The following is a 22734-nucleotide window of genomic DNA, read 5'->3' on the forward strand; positions in this document are numbered from 1 at the left end:
TCCTGAAATCTCAAAATCAAAGCTGCAGAATTATGATTTTGGGGTTGGTGGGAGTGGGTGTATGGTGCCTTATATGGAAAAATGCAGCTGGCTTTAGTATACAGATTGATATCTTTGAAATTTATTAATTAGTGTACATTCAAGTTAGTGAACAAGGATATTATATATCCAAACAAGCTGCCAAGTAAAAGGGCAAAGTTAGCGAGAATAGAAGTCCTTTAAATAAATGGTCATTTTTTGTGCACAACATAATCTTAATTGAATAAAATAGCTTTGATTCAAAAGTACTTAATTTATGATGGGGCTGTGAAGGCTTTTTAAGTTCTGTGAAGTCTCTGTATTGCTTAATCAAGTAAAACTTTGTACCTTGATTTATGAATTCTTGATTCTTTAATTTTAGCTTTTATAGAAACGGCTCTCCCCACACTTGTCATCCCTATTCTGGAGCCATGTGGTCGATCCGAATGTCTACACATTTTTGTAGACCTTCATTCTGGAATGTTTCAACTAATGCTTTATGGGATTGGTATGTAAATAAAACTTTCAGGCGCTTCCTTCTAATACCTTCCTTAATAGAATTCAACTCTCTATTTTTGGCCTGGATGCAAAAAATGAAAATTGAATCTTCTGGTTGGCTGGCTGGTTGGTAAGGATGCAGGAGTAGAGGTGAATATAGATTAGCATTGTATTCAGTGAATTAACATGCAGCTTACTTAAAGCACAGTGCAGTGTGATGTGTAAAGCTGCCCAACAAAGGAAGTAGTTATGGCTAGCAGCTTAACTGAAGCTGAAAAGAGTATGGTGAATTTGTAGAATGTATTTTACAAGTGACCTGAATTCAATGAGCTGAGAAATGCATAAGCCTTTTGCTCCTTCCTTCATCGCACAGTTTGATAAGCCACAAAGTCCCTAATTAACTGTAGTTTACTGCTTCAGGTGCAAAACAAAACTTGGTTACAAGCTTTGGGACAAGATCCTGGCTTGCTCTGAAGCTTTTAATCATGGTTTCCTGGTTAGGACAAAACGGGAAACTGTGGTTCACTAGGAATGTCCTGGCTTATAGAGGTCTGCAAAGGGACTATGTGCATTAACAAAAAAGTTATTTGTATCTTGGCTTAGTAAGGTGAGACACAACTGCCTGAATGGGGCCTGTGTGTGTGTGTGTGTGTGTGTGTGTGTGTGTGTGTGCTGAAATTGCATGTTGAACTACCTTTTATGGCACTTCTTGCAGAGGGTGGTTTGATTTTTAAAGCACCATAAACCTATGAGTGTGCTTTTACTTACAACTCTGGATTTCATTTTTCTGGATAAATGCACAAAATGCCACATTTGAATAGTAACTAATCCTGTTTCCCTGCAGACCAGCAAACGCTGGATGACATAGAAAAATCGGTCAATGATGACATGAAACGCATCATTACGTGGCTACAGCAGCTCAAGTGAGTAATATGTAACTATTCCTGTTGGTGCTATGCCTATTCTTTGCCTCCAGAACTGTGAAAATAACACTCACTTCCAGAAACTATTTTTGAAAGCTAAACTTCTTCCCCTTCCCTTACTCAGGGTAAGATATTTATGTAGAAGGTTGTTGTCCTTCAAACTCTATGCCAGTTTTCCTTCTTTTTATTGTTAATTGCAAAAGACATTGTTGTAAACTTGCTGATCTTACAAGAAACTGGTAAACCATTCAATGTGTTTATACTCTAATTATAGTCCCCTCGACTCCACTGACTTCACTTGCCTTTACTGCGACTTTATCTCCCTTCCCCTCAAATCAGTCTGCCTTCTTGCTCTGAGTAGCAAGAAGGCAGACTGATTAGTAGCTAGTTAGTAGCCAATAATAATAATAATAATAATAATAATAATAATAATAATAATTTATTTATACCCCGCCCATCTGGTTGGGTTTGCCCAGCCACTCTGGGCAGCTTCCAACAAAAGATTAAAAATACATTAAAATATCAGTCATTAAAAACTTCCCATTAAAAAGTTTGGTCAAGGGGGCAAATAAAATCACTTTGTAAGCTGTGTATCACTAAGCTCTTTAGAATTTTTCAAGAGTGCCAACAAATGTGTGGTGAAGGGGTGATCTAGTAGACATTGTCAAAAGCTTTTTGAAAATCTAAATAAACAAAGTCCCTCACAAGAGGCTCCTGAGAGAATTTAGTCACGAGATAAGAGGACTGGTCCTTTTAACAGGAAGCAGCGAGTAAGAATAAATGGACAATTCTTGTGGTAGAGGGGTGTAAGGTATGGGCCGCTCCAAGGTTTTGTATTGGGACTGTGGCTTTTTAACTTGTCCGTAAGTGTTGGGTGGGATGGTCAAGATAACATTAACATCACCAAAGGGGGGGGGCAAATGGGTAAAAAAGGTCAAATATGATTTACTGTGAAGTGATGCACACACTAAAGCAAAAGACTAATTTGTATTTGCTACCACAGAATGTGGCAATGAGCCACCAACTTGGGCTTTGAAAGAGAAATAGGCAAATTCGTAGAGGTTAAGGCTGTCAATGGTTATTAGTCATGATGGGTATATACTTCCTCCAGGGATGCCTCTGAATATCGGTCACTGGGGAACAGCAGCAGGAGAGAACAGCAGTTCTCAAGTTCTGCTTGTGGCCTTCACAGAGGCATCTGGTTAGCCGTTGGTTGTGAAACAGGAAGCTGCGTTAGATAAAACTTTAGATCTGGTCCAGTAAGGTTCTTACAGACTTATGAACCTAGTTGCCGTTTTAGCAAAGCTGGTAAAATTTAAAATATTGCAGCAATGTGGCTTTGAAAGTGGAAGGCTCTCTAAAAATGTCCTTATTTACTTCCAGTAACTTTATTTACAGATGCAACAGAGCAAAAGAAAAGTGTTCATGCTAGAATCCCTTGTTTAAAATCTTTAGGTTTGTTTGTGAACATATTAGTTAATAATTTTATTACCGACTGGTGCCCACAGTTGATAAATAACTCAATTACTATGTGATATTTTATACCAAGAAGAGAAGCAAGTGGACATTTAAAAGCAAAAACAAAAGCAGATTGCAAGCTACTTTTGGTAGGCACTAACATATCCCTTGGGACGCGGGTGGCGCTGTGGGCTAAAGCCTCAGCGCCTAGGGCTTGCCGATCGAAAGGTCGGCAGTTCGAATCCCCGCGGCGGGGTGCGCTCCCGCTGCTCGGTCCCAGCGCCTGCCAACCTAGCAGTTCGAAAGCACCCCCGGGGGCAAGTAGATAAATAGGTACCGCTTACCAGCGGGAAGGTAAACGGCGTTCCGTGTGCTGCGCTGGCTCGCCAGATGCAGCTTTGTCACGCTGGCCACGTGACCCGGAAGTGTCTCCGGACAGCGCTGGCCCCCGGCCAATAGATGTGAGATGGGCGCACAAACCCCAGAGTCTGCCAAGACTGGCCCGTTCGGGCAGGGGTACCTTTACCTTTACCTTTTTAACATATCCCTACTATATATTAGGCACCATATAAATTATACCAAATAAGAATTGTATTTGTGTAACTTGCAAGTCCCCAAATGTGACAGTCCTATATACAAGCAAAATCTCATAAGACTTGCTAATGTTGGGTTTGTGTTGTGAATACACATGTAAAAGCCTCCATTCCTATAGTTATGAGTCAGTAAACATGGGTTTACTACCATATGTACAGTTGCCAGGCAGCTGCAACTGATCTTATTCAAATGTCAAGTGTGTGTGTATAAGGTATATAAACATGTCTGCCATCTTCACATCTTCCTTTTGAAATACACATGTAAAGTATTTTAGATGTGCACCCAAAAACCCCAGAATTTGTATAGTAGCTCTGTGAGAACAACTTTTTTTTTAATGCAAGTCCTGTTCTGTTCTGTTCTGCATGATTGCAAAGAGGTCAAAATCAGTCTAGAAGGCAAATTAGCAATGCTACACTCTAATGCAAAAGTGCCAATGTTTTTGTATGTTCTTTTTTTTTCAATTAAGGTTTTGGCTTGGACAGCAGCGTTGCAAACAATCAATAAAACATTTGCCTACAGTCAGCAGCGAAACACTACAGCTAGCTAATTATGCTATGCACCCTGTGGGAAATCTCTCCAATCACAAACTCTTCATCAAGCTCACCCGACTTCCACAGTACTACATTGTAAGTGAATGTGGAATCTTCTTATGAACTGGACCCTTAGAACGAAGGAAGCAAAATGTAATAGGCTAAGCTATGACTACTGCTTTGATTTTTACCACTTTGAATTGCCAGAACATTGCAAACTAGCAGTTGGGAGTGTTTCATCACCACTCCTCCCACTTTGCCCCAGTGGCTGCAATTTTTTTCCCTTCATTTCCTAGAAGCATTCTGTACCCAGTGGCTGCGTGAGTGGAAAGCAACTTGTGTAACTGCTCTTTCTCTTCCCCTCCTCCCCATGTACCCTCTGGAGGAAACCCTCCAGGGAGCCTGAATAGTGGAGGTTGCCATGTGGCGTTGAAGTGGGAGATTGATGGAAATCGGGCAAAAGGATCTTGCCCAATGGACCTCCTGCTGGAGCAAGCTTCCTGCACTCCGTTTAAGGCGATTCTCTGCTCACTGCAGCCGCCCATAACACAGCCCTTGGGTTTGGGGAAGAGAAATAAAGGCTACGCAGACTGCTTTCTAGCTGCACAATCATTGGGTGCAGTTTATTTCTGACTAGGGGGAAAAGTTGGGGGGGGAATCATGTTGAGAGGCCACTCGATCCTCCAGAGAGTATAATTGGAGGCTGCAGAGAGGATGAGAAGAGAGATTGGTGGCTAAGCACTTGCACAATTATTGGATACAATCCAATTTAGTTTAACACAGGCAATGGCAAACTTCTATATTCTAATTGGGGGACACTGGTTTTGACAAAATTATTGCACATATTGCTGAGTCCAGCAATGTAGTAAGGAAGTACACAAATTTTAAAATGAAACTATATTTTATAAAAATGCTTCATGCGAAATAAAAAAGGTGAAAGTGTGGAATCTGTTTCTTACATCTAACAAAAATGTTGAGTAAAACTACAGTCATGTATTGATTAAAATTTGGTAGAGTGACTAGTGAGTAGGCTGCTTTGGGGCTGGATCAGGCGTGGATCAAAGAGGTGGGAAGCTAGGCAAATTTAAAAAGTTGTAATTGGTGGCAATACATAGAGGGCTTTTTTTGGTCATACGAGTGCTTGTGTATTCCAAGTAGCTTTTTTCTGTTTGTATTTATTTATGAGCAGCAAATCTCTCAGCTCCCCTCATATCACAATTAGCTTTTGAAATGTACCTCCATTTCAAAAGCACTTCATTATGAAGTATTTGTGGTGGGTAGTTCAGGAAATGCAATTCTTAACTCCTGTTTGAGATGCAGACCTAGTTGCGTATAATTTACCCAAGTCATTCATTTACAACAAGGTCTGTTTCAATTCCCCACCCCACCTCCATTTGATTGGATTTTTTTTCTAAAAGTCATTGATGAGTCGTTTACAAACCTTTCTATAAACTGTAGTTTGATCTTGGCTGTGTTCATGCATATACCCAAATTGTGTTAGCTAGAATGTTTAAACATGTGAACTGTGTGCTCGTTATGAGAGTTCAGGATTTCTTGTTGCAAACTTGTTTAGTGCTTTCTCCAATGGCAGAGTTCTTAAATCTGTGAAAATTCTCAAGCGCCCAATGTAATTTTTTTAACGATTTAGGTAGTAGAGATGTTTGACGTTCCCAACAACCCCACACAACTGGAATACAAATACTACTTTCTTTCTGTGAGCTATGCTGAAGGAGATGACAGCCCTGCCACTGCAGTTCTGCTGCAGCAATTTAAACCAAATATTGAAGAGCTGGTTTTGGACACAAAAAGTGGGAAGCAAGCAAAAGGTGGCACAAAGCGCAAGGTATGGCTTTGAGAGCAGGCAGTTTTTTTAAATTGGCATTTCCAGAGAAGTACCAGTCTGTTAACAGCAAAAAACAGCAGAGAGTCTAGTGACACGTTAAAGGCTAACAATTTTATTAAGGCAAAATAAATAGCCAGCTTTATTATGGCATAAGCTTCATGCCATTATAAAATTGTTAATCTTTAACGTGCTACATGACCAGTTGTTGTTTATTTAGTTTGTTTCCTACGTAAAAAGTCTTGGAAGTGGAATGCCAAAATACAATGTATTGCAGTTTTCAGCAAACCTCTCAATTGAAAAACATCACCACCACACCAAATATGTTAATCTACAAAAATCATTTGCCACATATGCAATCTACCCCCTGCACAACACCAGCATGAACACTCAAATTATCCTAGTTGAAGGTAAGCAGATAATTATTGAGGTACATCTTGGCTTCTGGTTGAGTGAATCATGGTCAAGAATAAGCCAGTGCAACTAGATTTCTTTGGTTACAAGGCAGAAATGGAAGAAATTGGGTTTGAGGAGCATTCCAGTATTCTGCCATTCTAGCCATCATTCTCCATTTTTAAATAACGGTGCTCAAATTACCGTAAGTATTTAATGACCTAGTCCTCTATGGTTCAGTAACTTGCATATAGTTTTAAAGAAATTTTCACAGTGTTTATGTAAGTGATGCTTGCTTAAATCTTTAGAGGCAATTTCTAAAAGTACATTATAGGAGCATGCTGCTGTATGGCACAGCCACCTAGGAAACTGAGTATTAAGTTTCCTTACCTAACATGGAAACATTAAATGATGAGGATAGATGCACCGTCATTTACTAGTATGTGTGTTTTCTTGCGTAGTAACTTTTAGGGCTGTAGAACTGATTCAGAAAATATGAATCAATTAATCCTTTAGCTTTTAAACTGTGCAAGATTTCATGGGAATAAAATTATAGTTTTGAAGTGAAAATATGTTTATAGAAGCATGTATATGTCTCAGTAGGCCCTGTCTGCGGAAAAGTGGTTGTGGGCTCCTATGATAGAGGGCAGGGCTGACCAGCTGACATGGCCATGGTGTTGTGTGAAGTATTTTCACACCTTCTCAAATTCAAGCTGTACAAATGTTCCTTTGCCTGCAGAGTTTCAAACTGTGCGGGCAAAGGAAGCATTTCTCTTTCTGCTTTATTTGCCCACGTGATTTGAAATCTGACCGTTTGACAAAGAAAGCAGAGTTTTCAGCCATTGGCAATCTGCGTTTGGCAGGGATGGGTTCCACTTGAGAATTCCTGAGTGGAACCCATCCTATTGAGGCTTGCATTTGGAGCCAGAAATTTAAAAGACACCGAACAACAAGCCCCTCTTGCCAAGCGCAATAGAAGGCTCCAGATAGTTCCTTTGCAGCTGCCCCACATTGTCAGAGGCATGCCTGCTGTTGCTTTACATGAAAAAGACAAATTCAGTGCTGTGACCCGTATGCCTATAATTAGAACTTTGAACCCAGCTTTTAACTGCACCTGGCTAAAAGAGGTTTCCTGCTATTCTCTAGTTGTCTGGTGATCCGTGTCCTACTGAACCCAAGAAACCAAAGCGGTCTGGAGAAATGTGTGCCTTCAATAAAGTTCTAGCTCACATTGTAGCAATGTGCGATACAAATATGCCATTTATAGGACTTCGTATGGAGGTAAGTAACATAATTTCCGTTGTGCAAGAGACGGTCGTGTTGACAAGTCTTTTTAAACAGGGACTTTTCTTTGAATGGGAAAGAGCCTAGACCTCAGCTTCAATAGTAGGGAGGAACAATTAGACTGTAAAGCCATTGGGGATGAAAGAGACTCTTGCTTTGACTTTCCTGTTCAGCTATGCTAACTGCTGGCTTAGGCACAAAGCTCAGGGTTTGCCAGAATGTGAATAATTTAGTCATAGACCAGAAAGCATTGTGCTCAGCTTGGTAAAACATTTTGCTAACTACCATAAATAACCATTGGTGTGTTGGGTTTAATCGGTTTTAGGGATGACTTGTGTGGCGAACCTTGGCACTTGCAAATAAATTATTTGTGTGATAATTTGGGGAAACTGTTACGTAGAAGTTGGATGTATCATGTCAGTGGTGAGGAACCTGTGGCTGTTCAGATGGTGCTGGTTTACAACTTCCATTGTTACTATTGACCATGCTGGCTAAGACTGGAGGGCCATTGGGTTCCCCAACACTGTATTAAACTGGAAAGGAGGAGGTGTAGCCATTGTTGGGAGTGCAGTTTCTAATAATCTAATGGGCGAAGGGTTTGGAAAGTAGATTGAAGCAGAGTTCTCAGCAATAATCTGCAATGAGGTGGGAGATACTGATACCTTGCCAGGTACAAGGAAGTTCAACTTTCTCCATTCTCTTAAACTCTTGTAAAGGGCTTCTCAGCCTGCCATTGCCTCTGGTACCATCTGAATCACTACCTGTGTGGTATATAGCTCATACTGTAGATGCTAAGGATCAGGTAAGCCATTTAATACCCTGTATTAGGACTGAAAATGTTGTAAGTTTCACTTGGCTGAATGGGCCAGTTGTGGTGGCAGGGGGGATGCTCTTTAGCCTGGACTTTTCTCTTGCTATGAAAATATAAAAAATGTGATTTGTTTTGTTTCAGCTATCCAATATGGAGATCCCACATCAAGGAGTCCAGGTTGAAGGAGATGGCTTCAGTCATGCTATTCGTTTATTAAAGTAAAGAGATTATGCCACACTTTCATTAATGTGTACAATATTCCATGAGTGATGGAAGGGGAGGAAAGTATTTAATATACAACATGTTGTAGAATTAAAACTCATCATGTATTATATTATACATTTATTCATTTATAAAACGGAATGTTTTACAACAATATCTGTAGAGTAAAAAAAACCACCCACCCATCTTCAGACACTTTTTTAATGCATACATAGTGCAGAAAAGTGAACAGCAGCTTGACACTAATTTTGGCACAATAATTTTACTTCCTGCCGCCCCTTACTTATCCTTAATTTTTCTTAGCTTTATTTTATGTAGCAGCATCCCGGAGAAGTATCAAAACCAAACAACAAAATTTCACTACTTCCTCGTTGCTATGAATTATGTGAATTTTCTTTTTTCTCCTTTTTTTTTTTGATTGATTAAAATTGCATAAATTGCTGAAAGATGATACCTCAGTATGCTGTTACTATTTTACACTTTTCTAGTGACTTCAGAGTTTCCTTGCAGGGACACATTTTATTGTACAAATTATGTCCTCCAGAAAACATTGAGCAGCTTACGTTGAATTGTTTAGCTGTGAGACTAAAATAAGTACATGGTCTTACCTTTATCCTTTTCAACAGAATTCCTCCATGTAAGGGTACAAGTGAAGAAACCCAGAAGGCTCTAGACCGTTCCCTTCTCGATTGCACTTTTCGACTGCAAGGTAGAAATAACCGCACATGGGTTGCTGAACTGGTGTTTGCAAATTGCCCACTTAGTAATAGCACTTCCTCCAGGGAGCAAGGTTAGTGTTCCAACTTACACTTGTTCTGTCTTGCACCTCCCTACTTTCTGCTTATGTTTTCTGTGTGCCAATGTGATTTGACTATATTGGGCCATTTCTTTCACTTTGTAGGACCCACCCGTCATGTTTACCTGACATATGAAAGCCAATTATCTGAACCAGTTGGTGGACGAAAAGTAGTTGAGATGTTCCTCAATGACTGGAATAGCATTGCTCGCTTATATGAATGTGTGTTGGAATATTTCAGATCCTTACCAGGTACATAAATACATTCTTCTTTGTTCTTATGTTGCTCTATGAGGTCTACCGAAACAATTCATATATCTATTTTTGTATCTTTCCCCTTCCACTTTCTTTCACCTTATGAAGAAATACCCAGCCATCTAAAAGTTTTCTCGGAGGTCCGAATCTACAATTATCGGAAGCTAATTCTTTGTTATGGAACTACTAAAGGAAGTTCAGTAAGTAATTTTTTTGGAGAAGGGATAAACCAGGATTTAGTTTCACTTTGCCTGATTTCTAGCTTGTCTTTATGTACCAACCAGGAATTGTTGTTTAAAATAAATGCTAGTCATTTTCTAAATAAGCCAACTTCTGACCATGGATAATGAAGCTGGCTTGTTTTAACAAACTAGTTTACTCTTAAAGTACGATTTCTGGTTCACAGGGAAGAACAAGATAGGAATAAGTGAAAATGAAAGTGAATTTGGGTCTGTTACTCTTCCTAGCTGTGCTAAACCATAGTTTAGTGATTACATGCACACCCTCCTGCTGAGTTGTGAAACAGTTGCTTGCTTAGATGTTGCTGGATTATTTTCCATTAAAGCTCTTACTTCTTTTTTATAGATCAGCATTCAGTGGAACTCTGCACACCAGAAATTCCACATATCATTAGGAACAGTTGGACCAAACTCAGGTTGCAGTAACTGTCATAATACAATCCTGCATCAGCTCCAAGAGATGTTCAATAAATCACCAAATGTAGTCCAACTTTTACAGGTAACTAACCCTTCTCCTCAACCTGCCCTTGGAAAAGAAACGTTTGATTCAAAATGCAAAAAGTACCAAAGGACAAATTCTGTTCCCAGTTCTCAGGAGTATCATTTATTACAAGAGACCAATAATAACTTGTGTGTAGGGCTGCAGGGGAGAATAAGCTCATTCATTACATATTTAACCTGCTGTTAAGAGTTTGCTTTTGATTAAAAGAGAGAGAGAGTGGGAAAGGTTGATATGAACATTTAATACACAATAAATAAGCCAGCAGGTTCTTACCCCTGGTAAAAACAACTTTAAAGCTGCATTTATGTTGATTGTTTCTAAAGGCTAAGTATATTTAGTTGGCTATTGTGAAACTAAACAAGTTTTGTTTTTACTTGCAGGTTTTGTATGATACTCAGGCTCCATTAAATGCTATCAATAAGCTCCCAACTGTGCCAATGCTGGGACTGACGCAACGCACCAACACTGCCTACCAATGTTTTTCAATTCTGCCTCAGTCACCCACACACATCAGGCTGGCCTTTCGGAACATGTACTGCATTGACATTTACTGTCAAAGCCGTGGGGTGGTGGCAATTCGCGATGGAGCATACAGCCTTTTTGACAACAGTAAAATTGTGGAAGGCTTTTACCCTGCACCAGGACTAAAGGTCTTTTTATCTTTATTTTACAGTGTAATTAAATAAGGCTGGGTTCCCATTAATATTTCAGAAAGTTCTGCTTAAGAGGAAATGCCCTTTGTAAGGGGCTGGCAACTGCAGCTCCTCCAAATAAATTTTATTTTTAGGACTCTAGGTTGTCCATTGCTAAGGGGATTAAATAGCCTTCGCTACATTTTTTAAGGATATAATGACAGTGTTGGGTGTGGAATTTGGACAGTAACATCCTTCAGATCACTTTTGGGTGTTTTCACAACTGCTACTCAATACTTTTTGGCTACTGAAAGCCAAATTCAGGTAGCAAGATGGAATAGACTCCTGCCTGACATCTTGGAGAGCTGCTGCCATTCAGAGTGCTCACTGCTGGGCTGAATGGACCGTTCTGTGACTTAATATGTCATATCCATCATTTTATGGCGTTTTAAAAAACTTGAGTCTTCTATGAGTTGTGTTTTTTCAAGTGTAGTGCAGCTGATCTTATCGAAGTAACTTTCAGCTTGCTTCTGTCCTGGATGCCATTTTTTAATGGTATGGAAAAATCTTTAAAAGGAGTACTTTTAGAAGACATCTGAAGGCAGCCCTGAATCGGGAAGTTTTTAATGTTTGATGTTTTGCTATGTTTTATATGTGTTGTAAGCTGCCCAGAATGGCTGGGGAAACCCAGCCAGATGGACAGGGTATAAATAATACAATTATTTGTGATTTAGGATCCCTTTCATGGAACAGAATTCAGCTACAGACACTGACTAGCTGAAATAGTTATAAAATCCTTGAATATTGCTGTTAAGATTGATCTAGATGTCTGGTAGATACAATAGGAAGGCATGTTGACTCATAAATCTGAATACTCTATATCCACAGACATTCCTGAACATGTTTGTTGACAGCAATCAGGATGCACGAAGACGATCTGTCAATGAAGATGATAATCCACCATCTCCTATTGGAGGGGACATGATGGATTCATTGATATCACAGCTTCAGCCGCAGCCGCAGGTTGTATGTGTGCAGTATAAGGCTCCCAGTATAAGGCTAAGCCCCTATGATTATGGTGATCATTTTTGACAAATGTGTATGTCCAAAGAGATAACAACAGCAAGTGAGGTCATATCCTCCTTATTGTACTTGCGTAGCAATATTTATAGCTCTTCCTGGCCAACAGTAAGTGAAAACTAATACATAATAACATATTTTAAAATGTAGTGGTGTTTTATGAAGGCCGGGGGGGAGGGGGGCGCGGAATGAGGATGGCAACTGACCTCTCCCCAGGGCTTAGACGTTGCTAGAGCATATTCATGGAATGCCAGAGGTTCTACGTTTTCTGTCAGAAACCCCAGTGAACCACTGTCAGTCAGTGTAGACAGGTACTGAACTGGATGGAGTAACAGCCTGAATTTGTGTAAGATACGTGCCTAACACATCAACATGTGTAAGTTAGAGTGGATGTTGATGTCCATTGTGTAAGCTGCTGGCTAGAAGCAGTAAAGTACAGACCACATAATAGACTTGGATATATAATACAAAGGAAAAACGGCTCTTGGAACCAATGGCTTATGTTGGTAGTTTGTGGAAAGGTAGTGTAAAGAAGTGAAATGCTACTCTAGAAATTCAGCTTTAATGAAGTCCAATGCCTGAGGACAAAACTTCTAAGCATTAGATATTTAAGCATGTAGAATTGTTGGGATCTATATTTTACTATATCTAATCAAGGCCTTATTTCAACAGTCTTCAAAACAGACAGGAGCACCAGGGGCTTACCCATTGACATCACCCCCTACATCTTATCACAGTACAGTCACCCCATCACCTTCCATGATGCACACGCAGTCCCCAGGTAAGACGGCTGCCTTTTATGCATCGCCAGTAGCAGTTCATGGCATTTAGTGTTCCTAAGGTGTTTCATAAATGAATTGTGATGCGTCCTGTGTTTTTATAAATGACTGTACCTTCAAATAACCTTGACAACTTACTAAAAAGAGAGTTCTCTTTAAACTTGGAGAGGAATAGTTGGGCAGTACGTAACATAGTTCTGAATGTCCCATTTAGGAACGCTGCATCCTGCAAACTCTCCAAGCGGCGCATTAAGAGCACCGTCACCAGCATCATTTGGTCCAACTCCTTCTCCTTCATCTCTTGGAATCACAATGGGACAAAATACGAACTATGCTAGCCCACATGGTAAGCCCATGACTTGAGAGCCAGTGTGGTATAGTGGTTAAGAGCGGTAGTCTCGTAATCTGGGGAACCAGGTTCGCGTCTCCGCTCCTCCACATGCAGCTGCTGGGTGACCTTGGGCCAGTCACACTTCTTTGAAGTCTCTCAGCCCCACCCACCTCACAGAGTGTTTGTTGTGGGGGAGGAAGGGAAAGGAGAATGTTAGCCGCTTTGAGACTCCTGAAGGGGAGTGAAAGGCGGGATATCAAATCCAAACTCCTCTTCTTCTTCTCCTTGTACAGCTAGATACTGATAGAAAACTGATACTTCAGATACCGTAAAACAAACAACCCCTTTTCCTGACTCTGGGAAAGCGCACTGCTCCATTCCCTGTTGGGATGCAGGCTCTGAAATGACAGCAACTGTTTCTTCACACACCTGAACTGTTGCTCCTACTTAATCAGGAGCCGCTGCTGCTGACAAATCACCAACTTTATCAGCCCCAACATAGCAGGGAGGAAAAATTGGAGCAAATGGTTTCTAAAATCTCTTGAGTCAACAGACATTGTCCTGCAGCCTTCTGTGGTAAGCAGAGCAAGCAAGCCCCCTATCAATGAATAGACTGAGCAATAAAGCATTCATTTTTTAAGATTCACCACTTAAACAATGTATGTAATCAAGGCATGTTTGATGTGTTAGGCTTTAGATAGGCAGGGTCTAGGAAGGCTAAGGATCCCGGTGTACAGCTAGTACACCCAGAGAAAGCTGCCTACAATTTTCTTGCAATTTCCGTAGGTCCTATAGATCCTACTTCACCGTACACAATGATGTCTCCAAGCCAGCGTCCAGGGAATTGGCCAGGCTCGCCCCAGGTCTCTGGTCCCTCTCCAGGAGCACGCATGCCTGGAATGTCACCAGCGAACCCTTCTTTACATTCTCCAGTACCAGATGCTTCCCATTCCCCAAGAGCGGGAACAAGTGAGTAATACTTGTTGCAAAGCCAATAAAGGGGATGTTCAAACTTAGTATTTCACTACAAAATGCTGTTGACATGGTTATGGCAACCCAGTTAGACAAAGGCAGACAGGCAGGGATAGCTTAATTGGTAGAGCATGAGACACTTAATCTCAGGGTTGTAGGTTTGAGCAAAAAAAATCTGCATTGCAGGGGGGGGTGGACTAGATTAACCTTATGGTTCCTTCCAACTGTACAGTTCTGTGATTCTATGACTGAGTTATTTGTTAATACAAAATAAAGTACATTAATCAAACATTATTGTGATTTGAAGCTAAGGTGACTGTGCAATCATCATAACTCTGGAATAGTGGTCTGAGTAGTTAACCCTCTCTGTTTGCATGAGGGAAATAGAGGGAATTGGACACAGCCATTAACGGTTTCTTAGTCTTTGGAATTGTTGGGGCGCTGAGTTTGGGAAGGTGTCATTATGCCAAGACTTACTGGGAACTGCCTAGCACTTTAAATGTATGTAAATAGCCATGCATCCCTAGACAGGAAGAGTGAGGTGTGCTTTTTCTTATTTCTACTAGGTTCCCAAGTAATGCCAACAAATATGCCGCCACCTCGCAAACTACCTCATCGCTCTTGGGCTGCATCCATACCCACAATTCTCACCCACAGTGCCTTGAACATTCTTCTTCTGCCCTCTCCCACCCCTGGGCTTATGCCGGGGCTGGCAGGAAGCTATCTCTGCTCTCCACTTGAACGTTTCCTTGGGTCGGTTATCATGAGAAGACATCTCCAAAGGATTATCCAGCAGGAGCCGGTATGCAAGGAATCAAAATGTTTAGTTCCTTACACAATCACTTTAAATTTAGACTTCTAGCTTCTGTGCCATAAGAGAAGGAAGTAAATTTCTGTTGTGCAGCCACAAGGCCTTGTGCTAATGGAACTGCTATGTTGGGTTCTGCCCATTGAAATTAATGAACTTGCACGAGTCACGGCCATTACTTTTAGCAGCTCTACTATGACTTCGTTGGATACAGCCTAATAAGTGTTAACCATTCTGCATTTTAAGAAGTGTGAAATGGGACGTGATTTGTGATGTTTTAACCACATTGAATTGGTATACTGCATCGCTGAAGTCGAGGACAGTGGTTTTTATTATTTCTGCCCATAGGGAATACTTTCTACAAGTCTGCCAAAGAACTCTTACATGTTGACTGTGGAGTCCTGAGCAGAAAATTCTAGGGTGCACACTCAGTTTGTGTAAGTGCTGGTGGGGCTAGTTCCGCCCCCCCCCGCAAACTAAGACTGCATCCTTGAATCATTTGGAATGGTGCTCAAGTGGGCTTTCAGACAGCTGGAAAACTGCTTATTTAGCACTTCTATTTGGAAAAGCATGGTCCAAACTTTGGCTAAGCTGTAAAATCTATTATTTGCGTAGGACCATCCAGTATTTGCTAGGATTAGTGAAACAGGAATTTGTATTGACCATCCAGTATTTGCTAGGATTAGTGAAACAGGAATTTGTATTGACAAATCTCAGGGCTTGTAGGGGAAAGTCAGAGGGAAGAGTTGAATAATAACAATGTAAGGACTGGTTGTTGTTGTTTTTTAAAAAGCAAAAGCAGCACTTTCCTCTTAGCAGATAAGGTTGGGGGGGGGGTTCATAAGACAATGTACCCTGCTGAGCCAATAGAGAGCATCTTGTTTATAGATGCTCTCATTTTGCCAAGCCTGCATGGTAATGGTCAGGAATAATGGGAGTTGTAGTACTGCAACAACTGGGAACCCAAGATTGGGGAAGGCAGGTGGAGATGTACCTGACAAGCTACATGCAGCCAATCTTAAAATGCTTAGAACTTGGGTTTGTGAAAGTTTTGCTCCTGCTGCTTAGAGTATAATGAGGTGTGGGCAGCAGCTTATTTCTTGCATTCTAATCAACTGTCTTGGCTTTTAAACAGCTACAGCTTATGAACTCCAATGAACCAGGTGTAATAATGTTCAAGACAGATGCCCTGAAATGTAGAGTTGCCCTCAACCCTAAAACTAACCAGACCTTGCAGCTAAAAGTAGCACCTGAAACTGCAGGGCAGTGGAAACAAGAAGAATTGCAGGTTTTGGAGAAATTCTTTGAAACCAGAGTATGTACCCCATCTTACTTTATTCAAAATTTGATGTTTGATAAGATGTTTGAAAAGCACATTCATAAAATAAGTTAATAATACATCAAACATATGTGATACAGGTCCAGTGAGCTTATGCAGAACATGCTCATGCCAGTTCAGCACCTCCCTAAAAGCTGCCAGGCTGACATTGATGTTCCATGTGATTTTTCTCCTTTTTATGTTCCTGTTCTGATGCATGAACTGGGCCACTTCATATTCTTATGGTTTTCACCTAACTTTCCAGCATTAATTGTAGAGAATTCCAATTTGTGAGATTGCCATAATGGGAATTTTCCATCCTTGTGCTGTTATTTTGATTTTAGTAGGATTTGTGATATGGATTAAGAGCAGGATTGAAGAATCATTGAGCTGCCCAAAGAAATTCTAATAACACATTGCATTCACTGTAGGTTGCAGGACCACCCTTCAAATCCAATACTCTAATAGCCTTTACAAAGCTGTTAGGGGCACCTCCACACATTCTCCGGGACTGTGTACACATTATGAAACTAGAGCTGGTAAGTTGGTTTTAACGTCTTTGCAACATTCTGTATTATTTCTCATAACCCAGACTGGATTGTTCATCTGTCTTTTTCTGTGGCATGCTTTATTGAAACAGTTTCCCGATCAGGCCAGCCAGCTGAAATGGAATGTACAGTTTTGTTTGACAATTCCTCCAAGTGCTCCACCAATTGCTCCTCCAGGAACACCGGCCGTTGTGCTGAAATCCAAAATGTTGTTCTTTGTAAGTAGAGCAACTAAGTCAGTTCCATGTTTGGTGCAGCCTTTGACAGTGTCTAGTTGTAAGGAGTAATCTAAATATGACTTCCGTCAGCCATTGTGTAAGTAGCAAATGAGATACCTAATTACAGAATATATTGTCCTATTCTCATCCCCTTGAAGTCTAGGAACTGAATTGTTCTGATAATACATGAAAGTGAGGAGCAGATGGGGCTCATCAACCTAGGAATGTAGCCCATGAAGGAAAACTCTATTCCTAAACCTCTGCTGCCTTGTGGGATATCCTCAGAAGGACAGGCTAAGGAGTAAACCCTACACAAATCCGGAGTGGAGTCCATAGGATGGTTGGATGACATCTTGTATGCCTTCCTTCTGGCAACTCCTGCAGCCAAGCTGGTTCCAGACATATTGCTCTGCTTCTCTTTGGACCACATCAGTATGCCAAGAGGAGGGATTTTGTCGTCTGGGCAGCCCAGGACACACACACACACACACACACACTGCCCAGGCTTGTGCCCCAGGGTACTACTAACACAGTGGTTTGACTTCACCCCCGGAGGTGCACTCCATTATCTCTCAAGACAGATGGATGCCAATAACAATATATGAAACCAATATACCATTTCAACATGTTCCATTGCTTCAATTGGGGTTAAGGATGACTAACTTAAATGCGGAAGTTGCTGCTTCTGCTATAAGTGGCCATGACTAACACATGACTCTTTGCAATTAGTCCCACAGTCAATTTCTTTACAAATAGGGCACTATATTTGATTTATGCTAGCATTTCTTTTCACATATGCCATGTAAAAGGCACCTACTTTTTCTATAATATGTAGCTTTGAAAGTTTGCATGTGTGGAAATGGTTATGTAGACCCATTTTGATAAGCAGTTTATGTAATTGCCAGTGTGTTTAAAGTGAACACTTAGGATTTAAAAAACCCAGCTGACATTGAAATAGGATGGATGGTGAAGATAATCTTACTTTTTGGAATATCACCATTCCAAAATTCTTTAAAGAAAAATTGGACAGTACATAGTGCTCATTTCTAAATCTCCCAGTTTCCCTTTTGTACTACAAAGCAATTTGGATTGTAAAAAATTGTGTTCATATATTACTCCTGAATGCCCAGTAGGGAAATTAGGGCATTTCAAGCTGCACTAGGACTTTTGGTGCACTTTGGTTTAGCTGTCAGTTTGAAACGGTTCTGATTTAAGTTTGGATAACTAATTTCTGTCGGTCGTATATTGGCTTTCATTTTTCCTAAAGAATGCATTCAAACTGGCACAGTAATAAAGACCATGCCTTAACTCATGTGATGTTGCCATATCTACATCAAAGGTATATTGCAAGATTGCTGTGATTACTTTTTGCATATTCTATTGTGTTCACAGCTTCAGCTAACACAGAAGACTACAGTTTCACAGGAAGCCATGAGCATAATAGTCCCCATCATTTATGATATGGCTTCAGGTACGACACAACAGGCAGACATCCCCAGACAGCAGAACTCTTCAGTTGCTGCTCCCTTGATGGTTAGCAATATTCTAAAGAGGTTTGCAGAACTGAATTCACCACGACCAGGTACTGTACATGTCCAGTAGGTCAAAACTTCTGCATGCTTGAATGGACAGAGTCCAACCTTTTAAAGTTTTTAAATTTCACTTTACCACCAGTGTTGCTTTGCCTTTTTTTTTTGGTTTCCTGAAAACTGACCTCATAAGACCTGGCTTCGGATTACTGCATGTTAGTGATAAATTGTTGAATATATACCTCTCTGTGGTGCCAGAAGGGTTTTATTATTGACACAACATGGACTTTATGACACTGACCAAGGAAGTGTAATGCACTTAATGACTTGGCTCATACTACTGTAGTCACAGCGACACGATTTTAACTTTTGTCATGTGAGCACTGTGTATATATTTCTGTGAAAACTAGTGCTTGTTAAGTCATCTTGCACTGTAGGAATGTCTTCCCATTTCTTGTAATTTTACTGTTACAAGGTTTTACTACCTGTCTTGTTCTCAATTGTACTCCTCTGAGGAAAGCCTGGGGTCCAGGAAGATGGAACTACTTATAAATTATTCCATAAAGTATCACCTTACAGCTCTGGCTTATACTTTCTGTATCTCATGACTAACATCTTGCCTTGACTGTATCTTCTCTCTTATTTATGCTGCCTGCTTTGTTTCTGTGAGAAACTTTTGTATTCAGTTTCACTTTTCCTTTAATAAAAGTGTTAGAAACTTTTGAAAAGTGATTTTTTTAACAGTTTTATTCTTGGGTATGATATTTTTACCCAAGACACTAACTTCTTCAATGGAAGATTTTCTCCCCTCAAAGGATATCTTTGTTGCTTACTGGTTCTTGGTTTAACAATAAAAAAGCATTATATTAGTTTAGGGTTGTTTTTTTAAAAAGTGCCAGCCTATTCTTAGTGTAGTGTTATAGCATAGACATGAACACTGATTCTGAGACTGCACTGTGTGGATACGCATACCATTTGACTACATTGAAGCAGCTTATAGGATTGATGTGGTATGTGTGTCTGCCTCTTCAAATGCTTGCCTTTACTTTTGGCAACACTCCATCCTGAACCCCTGATCGTCACTGAGGTAACTGCGATGTTGGGAGGGGTTAGCCTTGTGTTTCTACCTGGGCAGTAAGGTTCAAGGTGAGTTATTCAACATCCATGCTGCGTGTCACTAGCAGTTGGAATATCGTGCATGCCACCCATAATTCATGCATGCTCCAAAGAGCAACTTTCAGCTACCTTGGCACTGACTATTGTGGGAGGGAAATGCAGGTATAGCTTCTATACATAACTAAACAAGCGTCATCTTTGCCAGTGAGGCATTTTGTCATCAGGCTTTACTACACAGGGCCATGGGGCTTTATTGAAAGGGAGGGGGGAGTTATTGGAATTGGCATTTGCAGTTTTGTTCCATTACTCTAAAATATAATGGCATAAAAATAATAATGTATGCCATCTAAACTGAAGTTTAGAGAAGACTTCATGGCTACTTTTCACTGCTTTGTCATTCTGAAATTGTAAGTGGAAGCACAATGCACATGTAAGTAACCTATTGTCTATTAGAGCATTCCTGTGAAATCAAATCCTCATCAAGATTCCTAATCCTTAGAAGTGTCCACAGCAGCACCAACAAACCAGCTCCAACACCAGCAGTATAGCTTAGCTTGCTGTGATTGTATTTGCCTATCAGGAGATACTGGCTGAGCTGTTACTTTTGAACTGGACAATTATCTTTGTCGCCAAGTCTTTATTGACAAGGAAGTTTGGTTATCAGTCAGCTTTGCATCCCTCCTTTCCTCCAAGGAGCTGAGGGTAGCACATGTTGGGGGGTGTTGTATGAACTCTGCTGGGCTGAGAAATAGGCGCTCACCCAATGCCATATGAGGCAGGGTTTTGAATCCAGGTCTCCTTGGCCCAAGACCAACATTCTGCACCACTCTTGGGGTTTTTTTGCTGCATTTGGAGACTCCTAACGGTCCAGTTGTGGTTGAGTGGACAGACTGCACCTTATCAACATGTTGATTTGTATTTTCCACCCAAGCTGGCTACACTATTTCCAATAGGTAATAAAGCAAACTTGCTTAACGTTGAAGTTATTTGATTACGGTTGCACCTGGTTGTAATTACCTATTTACAAAAGTTTGAGTTGTGGCGTGCCTTTTGACAAAAACTGAAATGCATTTGATTAAGTTTATCACTTGCCATAACCCAGCTTGTTTTTTCTCCAGCTAACTTGTGTTTCTTTCCCTTGTTCTAGGTGAATGTACAATCTTTGCAGCTGTTCGTGATTTAATGGCTAACCTTACACTGCCCCCTGGTGGGCGTCCATAGGCTATTTTTAAGCAAAGGGTAAAAATGAGATGAAGAGGCAAAAACATTTCTCTGAAATAAGCCTTCACTTATATAAAATGGAAGAGACATTTTCACGTGTCACATTTTAAAAAGAGCTAATACAATGGATTGGCCCACTTTCAGGGATGCACTTTCATCAGACTTTTTGTACAGCACTCTGTATGATGTTTTACGGAGACATTTCAAAGTAATAGATTTATGTATCCGCTTGCCAGTAAATAGAGTTAATATTCTGTTTTATACTACAAAGATTATGAAAATGCCAAAATTTGTTTATTTAAATGTTTTTTCTTATGTCTTGGTGTAATAGTCTTTTTTTAAAGGCAGGTCTGTCATTTTTTGAATACTGTAAAACTGTGACAAACTTTATATTGAAACTGTATTTTAATATGACTGCTTTGAATCCTTACATTTAAATCTGGGCTTGTTGTAAACATGTCCCCCCAAAAGCAATATTTAATAAACTAGATTTAAAAAAAATGTTTGTGTGTTTGCTTTAAAAATGTTTCATTTTTATATGTGAAAAAATAATGCCAGATTGCTTGCTTATGGGGCTGCTTTTGGGTAGTTCGTCACTGCCTTAAAAGCTCAACATACTCAGTGCACCAAATTTAGAAGTAGGAAATTGACAGTTCCTTCTCAAGTACAGTAATTTAATATCTCTTAAAGTTGGATTGAGCAAGCAGTAAGTAGTATGATTTTGCAGATCTTCATACCTGATTTAAGGCAAGTTCCTGAAGCACTCTGAAAGAAGTTCAGTAGGCCTTTTGAGAGCGAGGGCAGCATTCTGTGCTGCACAGCAATTGACTTTGAAACTCGGGGATGTAGCAGAAGCAGTTTTTAATGGAGGGACTTACTTTCATGCATATGGAGAGGGAAAACGGGAAAGACCCAATAAGTGTACTCAACTAAAGCAGTAGCTAAGGTTGTTCTCTGAATTCTGACTATTCTTCACATTGAAAGTGCTGCATGGAAGCTGCTTGAAACAGCCTCTGGGGAAAATCTCCCACTTGACAGTTGTACCTTGTAGAGTAGCTTGCCACATGGAATGGCAACATTACATAGTCTTCCCCTGTTCACCACCAGCAGCCACAGAGACATCTGGTGCTGGCATGGCAATTCCACATGACAATCCCAAGTGGTAAGTTAATGCATGTTAAAAGATTCCCATGTGGTGCAGCTAGTAAGGGGGGGGGGCAATTTAACAGCTTCCATATCAGTAGAACATTGATAATCGAGGACACAAAACACTAGAACATTGAAGGAAACATGACAACTTTTATAAAGCGTGCTTATGGAAGCTAAAGAAAATCGAACCTTGTTTAATATCAGTAATAACTGTATTTGGAGGTTACATTATAGTTATTAATAGGCAAAATACAGGTTAGCTCTGATTTCTTTAAGATAATGTCCATCACCGCATCTTGTGACAGTGAATTCCATGAGTTAATTAGTACTTCGATTTATGCGGTTGGCCAGTCAATTTTGTGGGTAACTCATGGGTTATAGTTCTTCCATTACATTTATCCAAACCAGGAATACTTTATCAACTTTTACCTTGCTGCCCTTTTGGGTTTGTCTTTTTTTCCAATTGCCAATAGAAGCTTCCTCAGGAAGTTGGTTTCTGGTATGTAACTGAATACTGGTGGCAAATGGTCTGACAAATACCTAAGAACGTATCCTGAGAATATAGATCATATATTGAAATACAGTGGTGCCTCGCAAGACGAAATTAATCCGTTCCGCGAGTCTCTTCGTCTTGCGTTTTTTTCGTCTTGCCAAGCACGGCTATTAGCGG

General features: G+C 40.3%; 1 protein-coding gene across 4 annotated transcripts in view; it reads left to right on the plus strand.

The window, feature by feature from the left end:
- Positions 1-21409, plus strand: part of MED14 (mediator complex subunit 14) — a 36971-nt gene extending 15562 nt beyond the window's left edge. The window contains exons 11-31 of one of the 4 annotated variants that reach the window (XM_082219942.1): positions 401-526; positions 1361-1439; positions 3958-4117; positions 5670-5864; positions 7401-7535; positions 8491-8567; positions 9198-9361; positions 9473-9619; positions 9731-9822; positions 10208-10360; positions 10744-11013; positions 11884-12021; positions 12748-12856; positions 13069-13200; positions 13972-14154; positions 14724-14959; positions 16101-16280; positions 16715-16822; positions 16924-17049; positions 18442-18631; positions 20842-21409. In XM_082219942.1, the coding sequence (XP_082076068.1) occupies positions 401-526; positions 1361-1439; positions 3958-4117; positions 5670-5864; positions 7401-7535; positions 8491-8567; positions 9198-9361; positions 9473-9619; positions 9731-9822; positions 10208-10360; positions 10744-11013; positions 11884-12021; positions 12748-12856; positions 13069-13200; positions 13972-14154; positions 14724-14959; positions 16101-16280; positions 16715-16822; positions 16924-17049; positions 18442-18631; positions 20842-20915 (3074 nt within the window). In that variant the 3' untranslated portion in view covers positions 20916-21409. The remainder of the gene's footprint in view (positions 1-400; positions 527-1360; positions 1440-3957; positions 4118-5669; positions 5865-7400; positions 7536-8490; positions 8568-9197; positions 9362-9472; positions 9620-9730; positions 9823-10207; positions 10361-10743; positions 11014-11883; positions 12022-12747; positions 12857-13068; positions 13201-13971; positions 14155-14723; positions 14960-16100; positions 16281-16714; positions 16823-16923; positions 17050-18441; positions 18632-20841) is intronic. The other 3 variants (XM_082219943.1, XM_082219944.1, XM_082219945.1) reach the window with 3 other exon arrangements.
- Positions 21410-22734: the final 1325 nt, after the last annotated feature.

The sequence above is a fragment of the Podarcis vaucheri genome, assembly GCF_965113315.1.
Source record: "Podarcis vaucheri genome assembly, chromosome: 4".
Lineage (NCBI taxonomy): Eukaryota > Metazoa > Chordata > Lepidosauria > Squamata > Lacertidae > Podarcis > Podarcis vaucheri.